Source organism: Cupressus sempervirens, chromosome 3 (assembly GCF_028749045.1).
Source record: "Cupressus sempervirens isolate cs-2001-9-10 chromosome 3, ASM2874904v1, whole genome shotgun sequence".
NCBI classification, from domain to species: Eukaryota; Viridiplantae; Streptophyta; class Pinopsida; order Cupressales; family Cupressaceae; genus Cupressus; species Cupressus sempervirens.
This window is the reverse complement of record NC_143120.1, coordinates 968,583,810-968,600,556: the sequence shown is the minus strand read 5'-3', so window position 1 is coordinate 968,600,556 and position 16,747 is coordinate 968,583,810. Positions and strand designations below refer to the sequence as shown.

The window sequence follows — 16,747 nt, the reverse complement described above, 5'->3', positions numbered from 1 at the left end:
ACAGAAGCTAAAAAGATGACGCACTACGGGTATTACAAGGTGTTCGGACAAAGTAGAAGACAGCAAAGTGAGACCTGCAACAGCTAAGGGGAACTCCGAGCACAGGGATGTCTTCCCATCCTTCTTGAAGTCAAAGTTGTTTTTGTTGGTTTCATGTTCTAAAGTCATCTGGAAGACGAATTCTTTTTTTTTCGGGAGGGGGGTTAGATGTAGTCAGAATAAAATTATTATTATGTTTAGTACTTGTTAAAACTAGTCGGGTTGGATAGTTAGGTGGTGAGGAAATGCGTCGGTTGGTTTCCAACTCACCAACCCTTCGATAAATGTCTAGAACATTGGCAATGTACTCATGTTGGTTTTTGGTATTAATAAAGAAATCATTTCCTTGCCTACTAGAAATGTGGTATGAATGGTATGTTCTAAATTGCACTTCATATGTATCAGTTGGATTATTCTGTATATCTGTGAGAAAGTGTGTGCTATTCCAATCTACATCTTCCTCCTTGACTCCTGCTCAATGAATTTCCTTGTATGGTGTGGTGTTAACCTATCTGTTGCACCACTTTGAATTGATCTTCTAGTTCTACAGTATAGTGTCAATGGTTACCAAGTTGTTGCAAACAGTTGTTATCACTGTTTTCTCAGGCCTGAACTGACTTATGGTGTCAAACATCTGCACAACTGCCTGATATACTGCTGTACTTGGATCTGCAAGGATTTTTTGACCAATGTAAATATCTGGAAGTGAGAATTCAATCTTAAATACAAATCCAAAATGTGAAGGGATACATGTGGGTAAAAGGGGTTTCATCCTCACCCGAAATTTGTTCATTTCTGCCTGAGCACAGATTGCAAAAGAAAAGATCAATTCTCCCATAAAAAGTGTATCCAAACGGAACCTAGAAGAGGAGAGGCCTGACCCTAAGTCTGAGCACAATAAATAAATTTGAAATTTTAATTTACTTTATTTTATTATTACTATAATATTAAAAAATAGACACATTGTGATGGTGTTTAAATGAGAGTGCTGGAGCCAACCTGTTTTAGAAAGGGGAATGACATTGAGTAGTTACAAATAGGTGCAGCAAGCTCAAGTTGTCCAACTTCTTGACTATAATCAACCCCCTCCCAAGATAGACCATGCTAGCATTGGTTCGACACAACGTGCTAAGAAAAACAGATCTAGTTTTTGCTACTTTTCAATTATTGCATATATAGACCCGGCCAAAAACAAGTAGTTGTGCACGACATTTTAAAACAAAAATATATTACAAAAGTTTCAAAATTTGATTATTTTTGCATAGTATTGGATATAAGACGGTTCCTCAGAGGCATAAAAAATATAAAATGTATTGTAGCATTGTAAAACTTAAGTGTATATCAGTTTGTCTTAGAAATAGAACTGATGCAGATCTATTCTTTAAAAATGCGTATGAAACAACTCAAAAAAAACAAAAAATAATGCTTATCCTTCTCCTTTATGTTGGAACAGGGGATGGATCCTCTTTCCTTCATAACAAATTACCACCAAACAAACAAAGTTATAAGGAGGCATTCTAATTGACTTATACACTTGTAGTATACATTTTTCTGCAAAGTTGTATTGTAGAAAAAATTACAACAATATATTAAACATTGAGGAGAGTTTTTGAGCTACTAAATAAACTTGTGATCTTTGGCACTGCTAGTTATTGCATGATACTTCAAAAGATGGCATTTACAATTTTGAAGCAAAAGTACATGAAAATCAAGGAAATATTCTAGATCATACAAACAAGACTGGAACTCTATGCAGACTTGGCAAGGCTGACCAGACTCAGGATTAGGCAAAAAATCAGCAAGACTCGGCAGGATTCAGAAAAAAATCAGGTTCTAGTGAGTGTTGCCTAGAGAAAGTTCTTGGAGAGTCCCACCCCTAGGGACTCAGCTTGGGGTACTCGGCTCGGGACTGGCCAGGACTCAGAGAGAGTCTTGGAGAGTTCTGGAACTATGATCTAGATATTTAACATCAGATGAAACTTGAGATGATTAACTGTGATATATTTATGAAAATGTAACACTAAAAGTGCAGACCATTATTTGGTCCTTGTTATTCAATATCAACAAAATACTTTTCTTTTCATGATAGCTTTCAAATTACCTGTTTTGCAACTTCCATGCTTCGATAATGATTTGGATATCTGCAAACTAAATTAGCAATAAGGGCGACTACAAATATTTGTTGGGAGTGTTGAGCTCTCTGCAGCAATTCCTGCACGAATTCGAAGCACTGGACCATGGCTAAAACTCCTTCCATCATCATTGGTATCAATTGTATATCATAACCCTGATATCAAGAAAAATAAGCATGTCTAAATATGTGTTAAAAGAGAATTGTAATGCAAAATCTTAAAATTGTAACCAACCAACACGAATTTTGAAATCAATAGAAGCAATGAGTATTCAGTGGAGCATTATACCACAATCTTCACATATGGTAAAATACACAACTGCTGATGAGAAGACTAATACATGACAGTAAGGACCTCATTGTATTTTCTAGATTGCCACGGATATAAAGGCATCAGATTGTGTTGGGTGATGCTTTGAGAGAAGCAGTCAAATTGGAATAGTTAAAAGACTAAAACTTGATAATGACTTTTCCACTGTATTTTCTAGATTGCTACAGCTATATGGGCATCAGATCATGTTGAGTGATGTTTTAAGAGAAGCAGCCAAAATGAATAGTGAAAATGTCACATAGTAGAACAGGACTGAATGTTTGTATAATCTGTGGATATACCTAAATTTAGTTGGTATAGCTCAAATATTCTAGGATGTTGGTTCGGGTTTGGTTCCAAGTTTGGGTATGAAGGACTGGTTCACTACAAGTATAATTTTAAGGACATAGTGACACAAAATTTTGATATATTGAGGACTTTTATTCAGGCAGATTATTTTCAAAAATATCGAAATTGCATTCTTGGACATATTGTTCCCAAAAACATAACCCATTGCTTTCTTCTATTGATGTTCCACACCCTTTTCAGTATCTACTGCTATACCATCTACTATTATCTTTATCCAAGGTGGGTATTGTAGTTAGTTTCCCTAAGTTTAGTCTGCAATCATTTCGGTGATTCCAAGCGAAGAGAGTATGCCCTAAAATATCATTCCCAGAAGTAGAAAACACATCTATTAAGACCTATGCTGTGAAGTTCGTACTAATTAGGCCAACAGAAGGAAGAAAAAAATCAAACCAAATAGCCATCAACATGTTTTAAATCACAATGTGACATGTTTAACCACTCAATGTTAGTAGCTACATAGAAAAGGATGCCAATGTTGGGGTTCATGACTCAATATAAGAAATTCTGATGGAATTGATGGCACGAGAACTTCTTCTTTTCATATGATCCCAAGCATATAGAACTGTTTGATGAAGATACATGATTTATAATCAAATATAACTTTGAGGAAATAAATGTCTAACTCCAAAGTACTTCCGATCTCTCAGTCTATTATTAGAAAAGAAAAGAAAAATTGCCACTTCTTGCTCAGATTTCCCCTTAAGCAATCTTAGGTAACAAATAAGGTAGATACAAATCAACGGAAAACACTGAATTTAAAAATATGAATACCCTGGAGCAGGGTATAGGGTAAGAAATGTTATAGGCATGCATCCTAGATATTAGTACTAGTTATCTTCAATATTATTTCCCAAAAACAATCCAGTGAGATTCCATCACCCGACTAATAGAGCTCCATGGTACAAGGTCAATATTAACTCAAAGCTCATTCACAAAATCATTTTCCACCTTCCACATATTGAAAATAAAAATCCACAAATCAAAACAATATGGTAGATAATAGAGAATACCCCTCAGGTGAAACGCAATCACTGAAGTGAGAATTTTATATCTCAGTAGATGACCTGAGGTATAACTCACACTTGGTGCTAACTACCTTCAAGAGAGAAATTTTAACATATGGAACTGATTGGAATGCACAAAATTAAAATGCTCAGCTCATTTCTGAAGTTCAAGGCACTAAAACAAAAACATAAATGTAGGAAAGACTTTTTCTCCTATTTTTCTCCATAAGGTTCATTATTCAGTATACCAAGAATTTGCTATGGGCACACATTTATAAAATGTGTATTTTGAGCTGTTTAAATAAAATCCTCTCAAAAAGCAACTTGAGTTCCTCTATGAAGAGAAACTTCCTTCAAACTTAGAGCGAGGATTTATTTTTCTCCTTCAGTGCACAACTTTACTATCTCTCTCCATGTTGAAAATACTCCCTTGAAAGAAGAAAGAAAAGATATTTCAATTTTAATATTCCGTTATCATTTGGTCAGTTATATCCTATTGTGTGTTATAAAGCCCAATAGAAGAAGAACTAATAAAAAAATTATAAATCACAAACACAGGCCTAATATATAAACGAGTTAACATGCAATTAGAAACCATAGATTACCTGCAAATGAAGAACCTTGAGCAGGGTAGGATTGACATCAAGAAGAGATGATATGAAAGCACAAATTAACTGGCGAGCCTCAAGCAAGGGACCTGATTGGATATCATCTCCAAGTAATGGATTCTGAAGGCAAGCATCTAAAAGGATTTGACATGCAGTACTGCAAAATATTCAAATCTTTAGACATGCAAGTCCACCATTAGCTTAAAGTACTAGCAGTTAAAGGTTCTAATTGTAATGTTATGTATCTTCACCTTTTAAAAATTACGGATTATCTTTACCATGTCTTCATAATAATTTCTAATCTCTCATTTTCCTTTCATTACGCTCAAGTGTACAACAAAGCAATATCCTTATATTTCATACCTTTCTTGCAGGGCAAGTGCTCCCACAATTTCTTCATGTTTTGAACCACCACTCTTCTCTCTCTGGGAAACTCCAGCTAGACGAAGTCTTCTATTCTTTACTAGCAACTCCATTAAAAGGTCTAAGAATGTTGACAAAAGGGGAGTACGGAAGACTTTACTTCTGCAAGCTAGCAAGGCTAGAGGCTCCTGTGCAAGTTCTGCATATGACATATGCTCCTTTGAAAGATCCAGCTTTCCCAGCAATGTTTTTAACTTTAGCTCCTTGAATCTGTTATTTTTGTTGATGTCAGTAATTTTTAGGGAATTAAAAAGAAGTGGAACAAGGGCCTTCAGCTCTCCATGTGGTAGAGTTTTCCACCAGTCACAAAAACAGTTTTGCAAGGGTCTGGCACAGGAATCCTTCAGTAGTAATGGAACCAAATCATTTATTATCACAGACTGTACATTAAATACATTTTCAGCAGCCTCAACCTGAATAGCTTTCAATATTTGGAGGGCAGGCAGAGGCTGTGCTAGAGCATTTCTAAATATTCTACACACAATATCCACTGAAAAATAAGATCTAGAACTATTAGAATATATCTTATTGTCTTTAGTTGTGTCCAATGAAGTAATAAATGTTTCATATCCTCCAATCCATTCCAGATCCTCAACTACCGGAATGCCTTCATTGGCAGAATCAGTTTTTCTGTCCGATTCCACTGAAAGTTCAAGCAGCTTTGAAACAATGAGACGCTCTGGAAATAGATGTGAAGCCAGGCCGAGCCACTGCAGAACAATATTAATATGAATGAAAATGTATACTGTTCTGAGGAAAAAATGAAAAGAAGCAGAAACTGGACGAAGTTAAAAATCTAACTAATAAAATAGATTACCAAGTTCTTTTATTACTATATTTGAAAAACAATATTTTGCTTATAGCAATTTAAAAAGATTAGTTTTCTTATTAATGAAGTTAAAACGTTAATCCACTGTTTTGTAGACAATGATGATTATCAGATGCATAAGTGCACCTGAGGCAATAGATGTTCGTATTCTAGCCAATGATACTCCATATACATAAGTAAGGTGTGCAAAGGCAATTCTGTGAGCAGTTTTGACCATTGAATATTTTCGCTTCCCTCTAAGTGCGTCTGAGTTGAACCACCATGGACATAACCTGCAATTATACCTGCACCTTGCAAAGCTTGCTCCCTACAAAGGATGTAAAATGTAGCTAATGCTGCACGGGCCATTAATTCAGAATCTGCTTTGCAAAGTGCATCTTTGGTTTCAGGAAAAAAATCATCACAGTGAATCAGAGTTCTTCTCTTTGGTTTATCAACACGGTTAGCACAAACAGACACATGCTTAATAGCTGTAGACAGGAAACTGAAAGGAAGGGGTTGCATTCTGAAATTCTTAGTGGTTAATTCTCCATTATGATGTGGAGATGATGCTTCAGCAAACATTTGAATCACTTGAACCAGCATCTGCACCCAACCAATACATCCACATTACTTAAAAAAATTCAACATTCAGAGATCATCACACACACGAAGACCATGCACAAATTCCTAAACCAAATCCTTTTTGCAATATTATTACAATTCTCAGAGAGGTCTCATGATAATTATTAATAACATAGCAAAAGAGGAAAGCACTAGGGAAATAGATATTATACATACAGGGTGTACTGGCTCTGCAGATAATGAAATGCAGTGAACAATAACTTCAGAAATGTCAACAGAATAGCGAATGAAGTTTCCAGACATCATTAGTTCGTGCAGACATCTCAGTAACAAGTCAGCATTTTTCCTGAAAAATCATAAGATCCATTCTTCATTAGTATTCTCAATAAGTAACATCATAGTTGGAATATATGGCCATATTTGTTAGACATAGTTTTGCTATTAATCACAAGAAAGATATTTTGAGTGTGTAAGAATCTTTAGTTAGAATTAATCTGCATTAAATGATAGCAAAATAGCAATGTCATTCCAATCCAAAAAGTACCACAAATATCTAACGTCAAATAAAATGTATCACAATAAAATTGCATATTTAGTAATCCACATCTTCTCAAAATAAGACATCAGAGTTTCCATAATTTTTTAAATCAGTCGTGAAATTGTTAATTGAAAAAGATAATGGTCAAGATTTAAATACAATTGAGATTTAACCTGTCTGTTTTTAGTCATCTCAAGATGAAATCTTTGAGCGCTCACTGGACCACATTTTTTCTCATCTATGTTGGTTATAATCAAATGGCAAGGAAACCCACCTAGTGCACAAGAACCTCTGTGCGTTTGTTCTAAGGAGCCAGGAACAGAGAGCGTAATCTTTTCTTTATTTTCATCCACTAACCAGTAAGGAAAAGGTTAAATATGTACAAGTTGTCTTTTCCTAACTTATTTTCAATTCATATCTTGTTTCTCAGTTGTCTTTCCAACAGATATGCCTCTATCTCAGACCATATCTTCTTTTGGATAAATTTCCAAGATCTTCAATAATCAACCACTTCAATAATGCTGTTATATTTACCTATGCTCCACGGGGATGTATTCCCTGGGCTTTTGGGCCAGCACCCGTTGCCGATATGGAAAGGGGGCGCAGGGACGACATTTTACCATCCCCAAAGCCATTCTTAAATCGCAAAAAAGGGTACAGTTTCCGAAGTGTTGACTGAAGTCAGCAGGGGATGGTGGAACAAAAATCCGCACTAGAGACAGCCTAGCCATTAAAAGATGTCGACTAGGGATGCTAAATGAAAACATTGTGTTTTGTTTGCAAATCCTCTTTGGCCAACGTGGGCAATGTTTTTTTGGGTATTTTCTATTTTCTCAATTTTTAATATATTTTGTTGTATTTTGATGCCAAACAGCAATACAATGCTTGAAAGACAATAAAACGACAATTTTTTACACTTTTCTACTATAAAACTATGTTCCCCCGAGTTTCCGGGACAGGGATGGCAAAAAATTTTGCCAATTTTGGGGACGGGGGAGGATGGCAAACAGGGATGGCAAAAGTGACATTTTTGTTTTTTTTAAAAAAATTTTGTGTTAAAAAATTGGGGAGCCTCATACTAATGAAGAATGGATCTCATGATTTTTCAGGAAAAATGCTGACTTGCTACTGAGATGTCTGCGCGAACTAATGATGTCTGGAAACTTCATTCGCTATTCTGTTGACTTTTCTGAAGTTATTGTTCACTGCATTTCATTATCTGCAGAGCCAGTACACCCTGTACGTATAATATCTGTTTCCCTAGTGCTTTCCTCTTTTGCTATGTTATTAATAATTATCATGAGACCTCTCTGAGAATTGTAATAATATTGCAAAAAGGATTTGGTTTAGGAATTTGTGCATGGTCTTAGTTGTTACCCTCTAGATGCTCCCATATTGCATTATTCATCCACTTAATAAAAAGTATACTTCCAGGTCAACGTTGGACTCTTGGTATGCCCATTCTGACTCTGGATGTTATAGCTTGTTCATTTCCTACATCTGGCTACCTTGATAATCTTTCATTTTGGCATCTTCTAAAAAGGAAGATCATAAGGTTGTAAGAAAGCCAAGCTATTGGTATGAGGCTCTGTTTATAGCACTTTACTTTTGTTTTTATATTTCTTTGTTATCTCTATATTTCTTGGCTGTTAAAATAAGATCAATGGGTTGTAGATTCCATAATTTAGTTTAGAATTTATTATTAATTAACCTTTCCTGAAAAATGGGACATGATTTTAACAGAGTTCTCAATCATGAAGAAAAATATTATAATGTTCTTTAGACAATGGTTATGTTTACATTATTTGCCACGAAAGTAGACGGCATAAGAAATATAGAAGGAATGTTGAATGTTAATTAAAACAGATAGTTAATAAATTTGCTTAAGTTATTTCTTCATCTATCTTGGGTATTATACTGTTACAATTTCCCCATTTTTCTTTTTTGTCTTCCCTTTCTGTGCCAGACCTTTGTCATGTCAGTTTTAGTTAGTGCTGACCTTTCCCTTTTTACCCTTTTTTCTTATTGACATCTTGAAACTTTTCCCTGACCTCAATATCATGGTATGTTACCTTTCTGAAATTTATTTTGCATTTCCTCAGCCATCTGGCTTTTCCTTCCTTTCTTCCTTATTTATTCCATGCTTGGTGTCCTCTCCTTCTCACGATCCTGTTTATATCTTTTCCATGTTTCCTTGTTCTCTTTTTTGATCATCGGTAGTCTTTCTCTTCGTTGGAATCTATCAGGCTGTTGAGGTTTTCAAGTTGTCTTGTAATCTGGTTTTTTAAAATTTCATAGCTCTCTTTTTAGATAATTTATTTTTATTTGGTTATTGTATAATCTTATCTTCATTTAGGAAGAAGTTATAAGGCCACAACATCCTAGTGGAAGTTTTAATTATCTTATCTGGACTTTCTTTTCTGGTTTTCTAGCAGCAGATTTCTTCCCACCTCTCTTCTATCTTTTGCTTTCTTCCTGTTTCTCTGTTTTTTTTTGTTTTCGTTTTTTTTTTCTGTTATTCAGTTCTTTGGTTTTCTATGTTATTCGATTCAGTGTTTACTCTTTTTGATTTGTAATCTTTCGGGCTTATTTAGGCCATTTTAGATACTTGGTATTCTATAGTGCTTCATTTCTAAAATTCTTAATCTAGGACAATAATTTTTGGGGGGCTATTGCAGCCTTCATAATCTTTTATCCCATATTGAGGAAGAGATTATAAGGTTACAATATTCCAAAGGAAGAATTAGTTATAATCTATCTTCACTGGATTTCTTGTATATGATTTGATACATTTGTAAACATTCTTGGATGAACCAATGTATGAAGCTCTAAAATATTAAATGCATATAAAGGCTTAAGTTGTTAATCATTACTTAGCAAAGACATACATGTTGTTAATGTTGTAGCTTCAGTCAGATTGATTTAACCATGAGATACATTGTTATGATTACTAGTAGTTGATGTTCGGCAGCTTCTGTTGGATAAACTATGAGACTAAAGTGCATATATATATATATATAATTATGTGAGATATTATATAGTTAAATAATAATTGTTATTATACTGATTACATTATAATGAACAGACATGTCCCATGAAGGGACATGTCTCTGCTTGGCCCATATTTTTAATATAAATAGAAAACACACGCTAAACATGACAGTGCTTAGTACATTTGCAGTGGTTGTGAAAATTAACATGGTATCAGAGCCAACCTGCAAATGTATGAATAAACAATTACATTTTCCTCCTATGTATTATTAGAGATCTTCAAGCAAAATAGCAATACCCAAAGCACAAGCTAAAAGGAAGGAAACACAAAGAAGATATGTGTGGAATGAAGATAAATGGTTAACACAAATCATCCACAGTTCCAAACTATTGAGGCGACAATAATGATTTCCAACATTCAGCTATCTTCTAAGAACAAATATATGTTTATTGTAGAAGACTAACAACATCCACATCCATGGCTAATAAGGATATCGCTATCTGCAAGATATCTGGTCAAGTTACGATGAATGTGCTTAATATCGAGTGAGCATGCTATGTTTGGGTCAAACGTATAATAAAAAATAAGCAGCCACCATATTACAGGGGTCAACTCATTTATGCATGGTGTAACAAACAATTATGAGCACATATTTAGAGATAATTGTTACTCGAGGCCAAAACACTGAGATGGAAGGGAAAAGGCAGTATTCAAATATAGGCAGACCAAGAAAAGATGACAGGGACGACCAAAGTGAAATCAGCCACGTGCAAGGGAAGATGTCTCAAAATCATGAAGTTTAAAATTAAAATAAGGGCCGCTCATGGTACTTGAACCGTTAGATATGTGACTCCAAAGATATCCAAAGGACTCGATGTATTCAAGCATTCAGACGACAAAGACATGCATGAGCAAGAAGGAATTATCGAGAACAACTATGGAAGGAGTGACTCATATTATTGGTACTGGAGAATCAGACAAAACTAGTGGATATTAAAAATAGAAAAACTGCGAAACAATTCAATAGCCAATTAGGAAGTGGGAACATTATAGGACTCGTCAAAACCCATCTCAACAAAGTCCAAAGAGGGATATTATGACAGTTGTGAACAATGTGCAGGAAGGCACCGAATATGAGCAATCGGCTATTGCTGCCAATGAAGATAGATTAAACATAGACCTCTCATAGTATCCTATGTCGCATACATAATGTGAAACATTTTTTAAAGTCAAATGTTTCTTTACCGATTGAATGTTCAATCAATATTGTTCCATTTGAGTGTTACGAAGTGGTGGAGGTGACTTTGCAAGCCACGTTTTAAAGTGCTACCCGATTCTTGAAAGTTAAGTATGATGTTTAATGTGTTATTTAAATAAATGAAATGTGCGATTTAAATTCTTTTGACATTATCATCAAATAATATGTTTAAAATATATATATATTGAGGATTGAAAATAGGCATATATGTTCAAAGCATATATTTAAATTAGATATTTATCTATATTTTATTGGAATGGTCCTTATATAATTATGCAAAACTATTTATTATCATTGAGTATTATTGTAGTCTCTCTCTTATTTTTATTTTCAATACATACTATAAGAGCTATGTGCCTTGATCTTTTCCTCTGAGAATGTTCTTGTAGGAAAAGGAGGATTGATATTAGATTCAAAGGGAGTTTGACACTTCTTCAAAGGTAAAGGAGCTCAGAATATTGATGTTCAGAGGGAGTCTGACACATCCGATTGAAGGAGCAGATAGAGGATATGTTTCAATTAATCCTTGAAGATCTTGCTCACATCAGAATCAGAGCGAGTTTTTGGATCATGCATGTGACTCCATGATTAAATAGGCCCACCCCCTATGTACATCATGAGGAAGTGACGACTTCCAAATGATTATCACTTGTATTTGCAAAAGTTTTTGGAAGGTGAGGATCTTATAATAACTGAAGTCATGATATATATTTTATGTAAATGTTGAAACAGATCACGATGGATTATATCTTGTAAATCAACAACTAAGTGTTAGATGTCATTCACTTGAAGGTCTATGGGTTGTTTGTATAGATATATAATAGGTATTTGGTGAATATCATGTGTTGATATTTTGCAGGCCATCACCTTATTGAGTACTTCGCGAATATCATATGTTGATATTCTGTCGGCCAATACTCAAAGTATTTGGTGAATATAATATATTGATATTGTGGAGGCCAATACTCATGATATCAAAATGGTGGATATCTTCTAATCAAAGATATCATTAAAATTTGTCATTCCTAATATTAACAATGGTGTAATATTAACGTGTTTATCATCCCTAGCAAAGAGGGATTGTTGATGTTTGGTAGCTTCTATTGGACAAACTATGAGACAAAAGTGCATATGTGTGTGTGAGAGAGAGAGAGAGATTATATATATACATATATATATAAATTAAATATTAATTAATATGTGAGATATTATATAGTTAAATAATAATCGTTATTACATTGATTACATTATAATGAACATAAAAGTCCCATGAAGGGACATATAGCTTCTTGGTTCATATTTTTAATATAAATACAAGAAGTCGTTGCGTTTAGAAAACACATACTAAACATGACAGTACTTGGACAATTGCAACGATCGTATCAACTAACACTAGTTAATCATTCTGATTAGTAATCATTAGGCAATTAATGTATGTACATACATTATATATCTATATCTATATCTATATTATATATATAACATTTGTCTAATAATTACTAATCATAAATAACGAAACAATGTGTAAATGAATAGACATGTACCGTGAAGGGACATGTCTCTCCTTGTCTCATCCACAATATAAATACAAGAGAGAGATGCCTTTGGAACACACAAAAATCACAGGAAGTGCTATAACATTTGCAGCCATAATGCCTTTACACGGTATCAAAGAAGGCAATTCCTAGGCCTGTTAATAATGACATCTACAATGCCAAAATTTATAGAGGAACAAACTAGTTCGTTGTATTTACAAAGACCATGAGAAGAATTCAAAAAATAGATATTGTGAATATTTGAAAATTTAGAATAATCAACATGTAGGAAAATCATAGACTATTAGGCTAAGTCACAAGGGTCGAGTTCGAGTTCGGATGAAATTTGGCAAGGCAAATTTTTTTGAAAAAATTTGACATTAAATTTGTTTTATATAACTTATTAAAATATAATTATATAAGTATATCTAGTAATTTTTTTTTTCTTTTGACTCAAATAATACTATCTTTCATTTTTAAAAACATTAAACTTTAAAAACAAAATAAAATCACTAGACTATATCTTTTAAAACATAAAATAGAGATATATTTATTTTTTATTTCAACTTTACAAAATAAAATAATAAATAATAAAAATTAAAAAGATCAAAATTATTGTATTTGACATATTAATATAATAATAAATGAACTAATAATGATAATAAATAATTTATATACTAGATATTAATGTTTTAATAATAAATAATATGCATAAAACCTATTCATAACATATAAACTTAATTTTTTTTCTAATATTAAGAAGTAACATAATTATCAATGTAATCTTTAAATATTAAAAAGTAAAAACTGAAACCTAAAAAACGAGACAGATGGAGTATTAAATTGAAAATTTTCGGCAACCTCCCTCCATTAGTTCTTTGCTTGGTGGTGATAGGAAAGCTCAATAGGGCAATGACGGAGATCGCTTTCAAAGTCAAATTCGTTGCGAGTGAAGGGATAGTTTCCAAGATGCATAGAAAGCCCTTGCTGTATTGGGATGATCTCGAAGTTAGCCTAGATTTTCTGCAATTTTGGATATTTCGATGAGAGGGAGATCATCTTTCAAAACTCTGAGCAACAAATGGCTTCAACAAACTATTATTTTATTGAATCGAGGGCATTATTTACAGAGGAAATTAGTAGAAAACGGATAAAAAATGATTGATAAAATATGTTTCCAAGAAAAGCAAACGTGATCTTTTCTACCGTATGAATTTTATTTGAATTTATACGAATTTTTAAAAAAAACTATAGGTTCGCCGGATTTCGAATCTGAAACCGAAAATTTGGCGAACCTTGTGACTTAGCTATCAGGAAAGCAGTGCAAGATTCTATTCCTCTTATACGTAAATAGAGATGTTGGAATTGAAGCGACACAATAGCTAAAACAATGGTTTAGTTACATTTAAAGGAAATAACTAATTCGTTCCTTCACAAATGATGGGAATTGTTAATGCAACATAGCTATTGTGATAAGTGAGATACTTCTTTTATGTCTCAGCTAGGGAAGAACCAGATGATATTAAAATGATACACATGTTAAGTACCAAAATTTGCACCCATACTAAACTTTAAGAGTTTAGAAATTTTGGTAGTTTAGAAATTTTGGCATGACATAGGAATCACTTCGATGTGGGACATATAACTAAAGTGATACCTCCGGTTTCTAGGCTGGTTCCTATAAGGTGCTTCACTTAAAACTTGTAAATGTTTTGAGGGAAAGGGATAGAAAGATGGCAGGAAGTAAATTTAAACCTATGGTGATACACTTGAATTCAAATCTATGATATTCATAGAAACTTTAACACTTGAAAACTATGAAACAATGTTTTACCTCATACAACTTGCCTTTCTCATGCATGCACATTAATATTTTGCAGAAAGGTTGAAATGCCTATTTGCTCAGTAGAGGAAAATGAATCTTTTACAATAAAGAATGCATTACATCTACTCTATACAACCTGCAACCTGCACATTACATTTATAGGATAGGTATAAAGCTAAGACAAAACTGAAAGTAGAATGAAGTTTTCACTAACGATTTGGTCAAATCACACCAACACAATTCTGCAAATGACCGGATGATAAAAATTATGTCAAAATAGTCTCTAAGGTAGCTTCTAAATATCATCAATAGAGTTACAAAATAAAGCAGAAAAATGGCCAAAGGTCAAAGAAAAGTCACTAAGAGCCAAAAATTTGCATAATAAGAGAGAACTCCTCTACAAATGAGTTACCAACTCATTAAGTACAAATCTCATCCAGCCCACTAGGTCGAATTCAACCAAACAAAAATGGGCCCCAAACACCTCCAAAAGACATGTGCTTGATTACAAAGTCAAGCCACCTCATAGTCCATCATGAAAGCTCTTTTAAAATGCATTAAAAATCTTTAAATTGAGTCAAAATCAACCCCTAAATAGACTCAACCATTCCCTAGATTTGCTTCACTTGTCTACAAACTAATAAAACCTCCAGGAATATGTCTTCGAGCTTATAAATACACCCTCACCCTCTCAAAAAGAATGCTACTAAAAGGCTTTAATATTTATTAATTGACTTATAACATTCATCAATCAATAATTACTAAATTAAAATTAATTATTTTCAAGTAGGAGACAATAACAATAGTTTATTATTCCTATTTAACAATATAGTCATATATCTTATCACTATATCACCAAATAAAAATATAAAGGAAAGGGCATACAAAAATGCCATTAAAAAGATCATGGCCACGGACTTGAAACTTATTCCAACATAACTAAGGGGCATTTACATAACCCGATAACTGTAAAAGCTCATCATTTTGCAATTGGTCTTTGGAGAATTTGACAATTTTGAGGGTTTTGAAACCCTAGCCGTCGTGGAAGCTAGCTATGTGATGTTGGCAAAACGGTTTTATCTGAATTTTTGAACCTTAACTAGTGGATTTCTGGTTCAAAAATAGCAACACTTTATGCAATTTCCACATCTACTCTTTGAAAATACTGTGGGCGACCATTGCTTTCCGTTTATATTTCATGGTTGTAGGCGTTAATCTCTTCAATGACATTCTTCAGTGTTGTGGCTTTCAATCCGGTTTTCCTATAGCATTTTTTGAGATGCCTCTACTCTTACATTTGATGGCCACCACTGATGAAAACAAAAAGGGTTTGTTGAAGATTTTGAAGCCATTTTGTGGCTCAATTGTGGATATTTATGTGCATTTTTTGCTTACTGGAAAACTTCAACTACCTATGATTTTATCTTGTAGTCTTTATGTAATTCATTTGCATAAGTATTACATTTTAAAACAATAATTATTCTTTATTGTTGCTTAAAGAACTTTTTGTATGAAATCTCCAATTATCATAATCTGATGCTCGCTATCGATTGGCCTTGAAGAACTCTATTCCAATAGCCCTCCCCTTTTCTCTGAGTTGCTTAGTATAATACATGAGCTTCATGAAATCCTAGAACCCTTAACTTCACGTGCTTCATGCTGAGGTTACTATCTTCTCATAGCCCTTAATACTTTTGGATGCTTTTATATGTGAAACAAGGGTTTTTGTAGGTTTTCTACTTTGTAATTGATGGAAGAATTGTCATTGATGTCAAAGGGCTTTACTAGGAAGCATAAAATTGTTAGTACAACTATCATCAATGTCAAAGGTATCTAATGATGACAAAGCTAAACTATGATATATGACAAGTTTCAGATAGTGATGAAGAGTAAATTAGAAGAAAATATCGAACTATTGTGGAGAGTAAAAGAGATGAACAAAGACACTATATTTACATATAAAAATAAATATATGAAACAACAACAACATATCACAAAGTTGACTCATTTGAATACAATAGAAGTCCATGAAAAAAATATAGATGCACTCTGTAAGTGATGCAATGGAGCCTAGTGGAATAGTCCTTTGGTGAGTAACTAGTCCTTAGATCCTCTTCACTAAAGATATGCCAAACAAAAGTGTCTTTTAATCTGCCCAAATGTGCTAAGCATCAATCACAAGTGCTCAAAGAGGATGTTAGGTTATCACAACCAACCCCCTAAACAAAGAAATCCTAATCACAAGGTCGATCCTTCAATCTAGACAACTTATCCCAAACTGCCCCAAAATGCACAAATTGACAACTTCTTGACACAAGACCC

At 33.6% G+C, this 16,747-nt stretch overlaps 1 protein-coding gene across 2 annotated transcripts in view; it reads right to left on the bottom strand.

Moving 5' to 3' along the window:
- Positions 1–16,747, bottom strand: part of LOC149569968 (uncharacterized) — a 187,066-nt gene that overhangs the window by 54,417 nt on the left and 115,902 nt on the right. For both annotated transcript variants that reach the window (XM_089822626.1, XM_089822627.1), the window contains exons 6-10: positions 6,494–6,623; positions 5,840–6,298; positions 4,825–5,594; positions 4,459–4,618; positions 2,141–2,326 (exon numbers count right to left, since the gene is read on the bottom strand). In XM_089822626.1, coding sequence (XP_089678752.1) covers positions 2,141–2,326; positions 4,459–4,618; positions 4,825–5,594; positions 5,840–6,298; positions 6,494–6,623 — 1,705 coding nt within the window. The remainder of the gene's footprint in view (positions 1–2,140; positions 2,327–4,458; positions 4,619–4,824; positions 5,595–5,839; positions 6,299–6,493; positions 6,624–16,747) is intronic.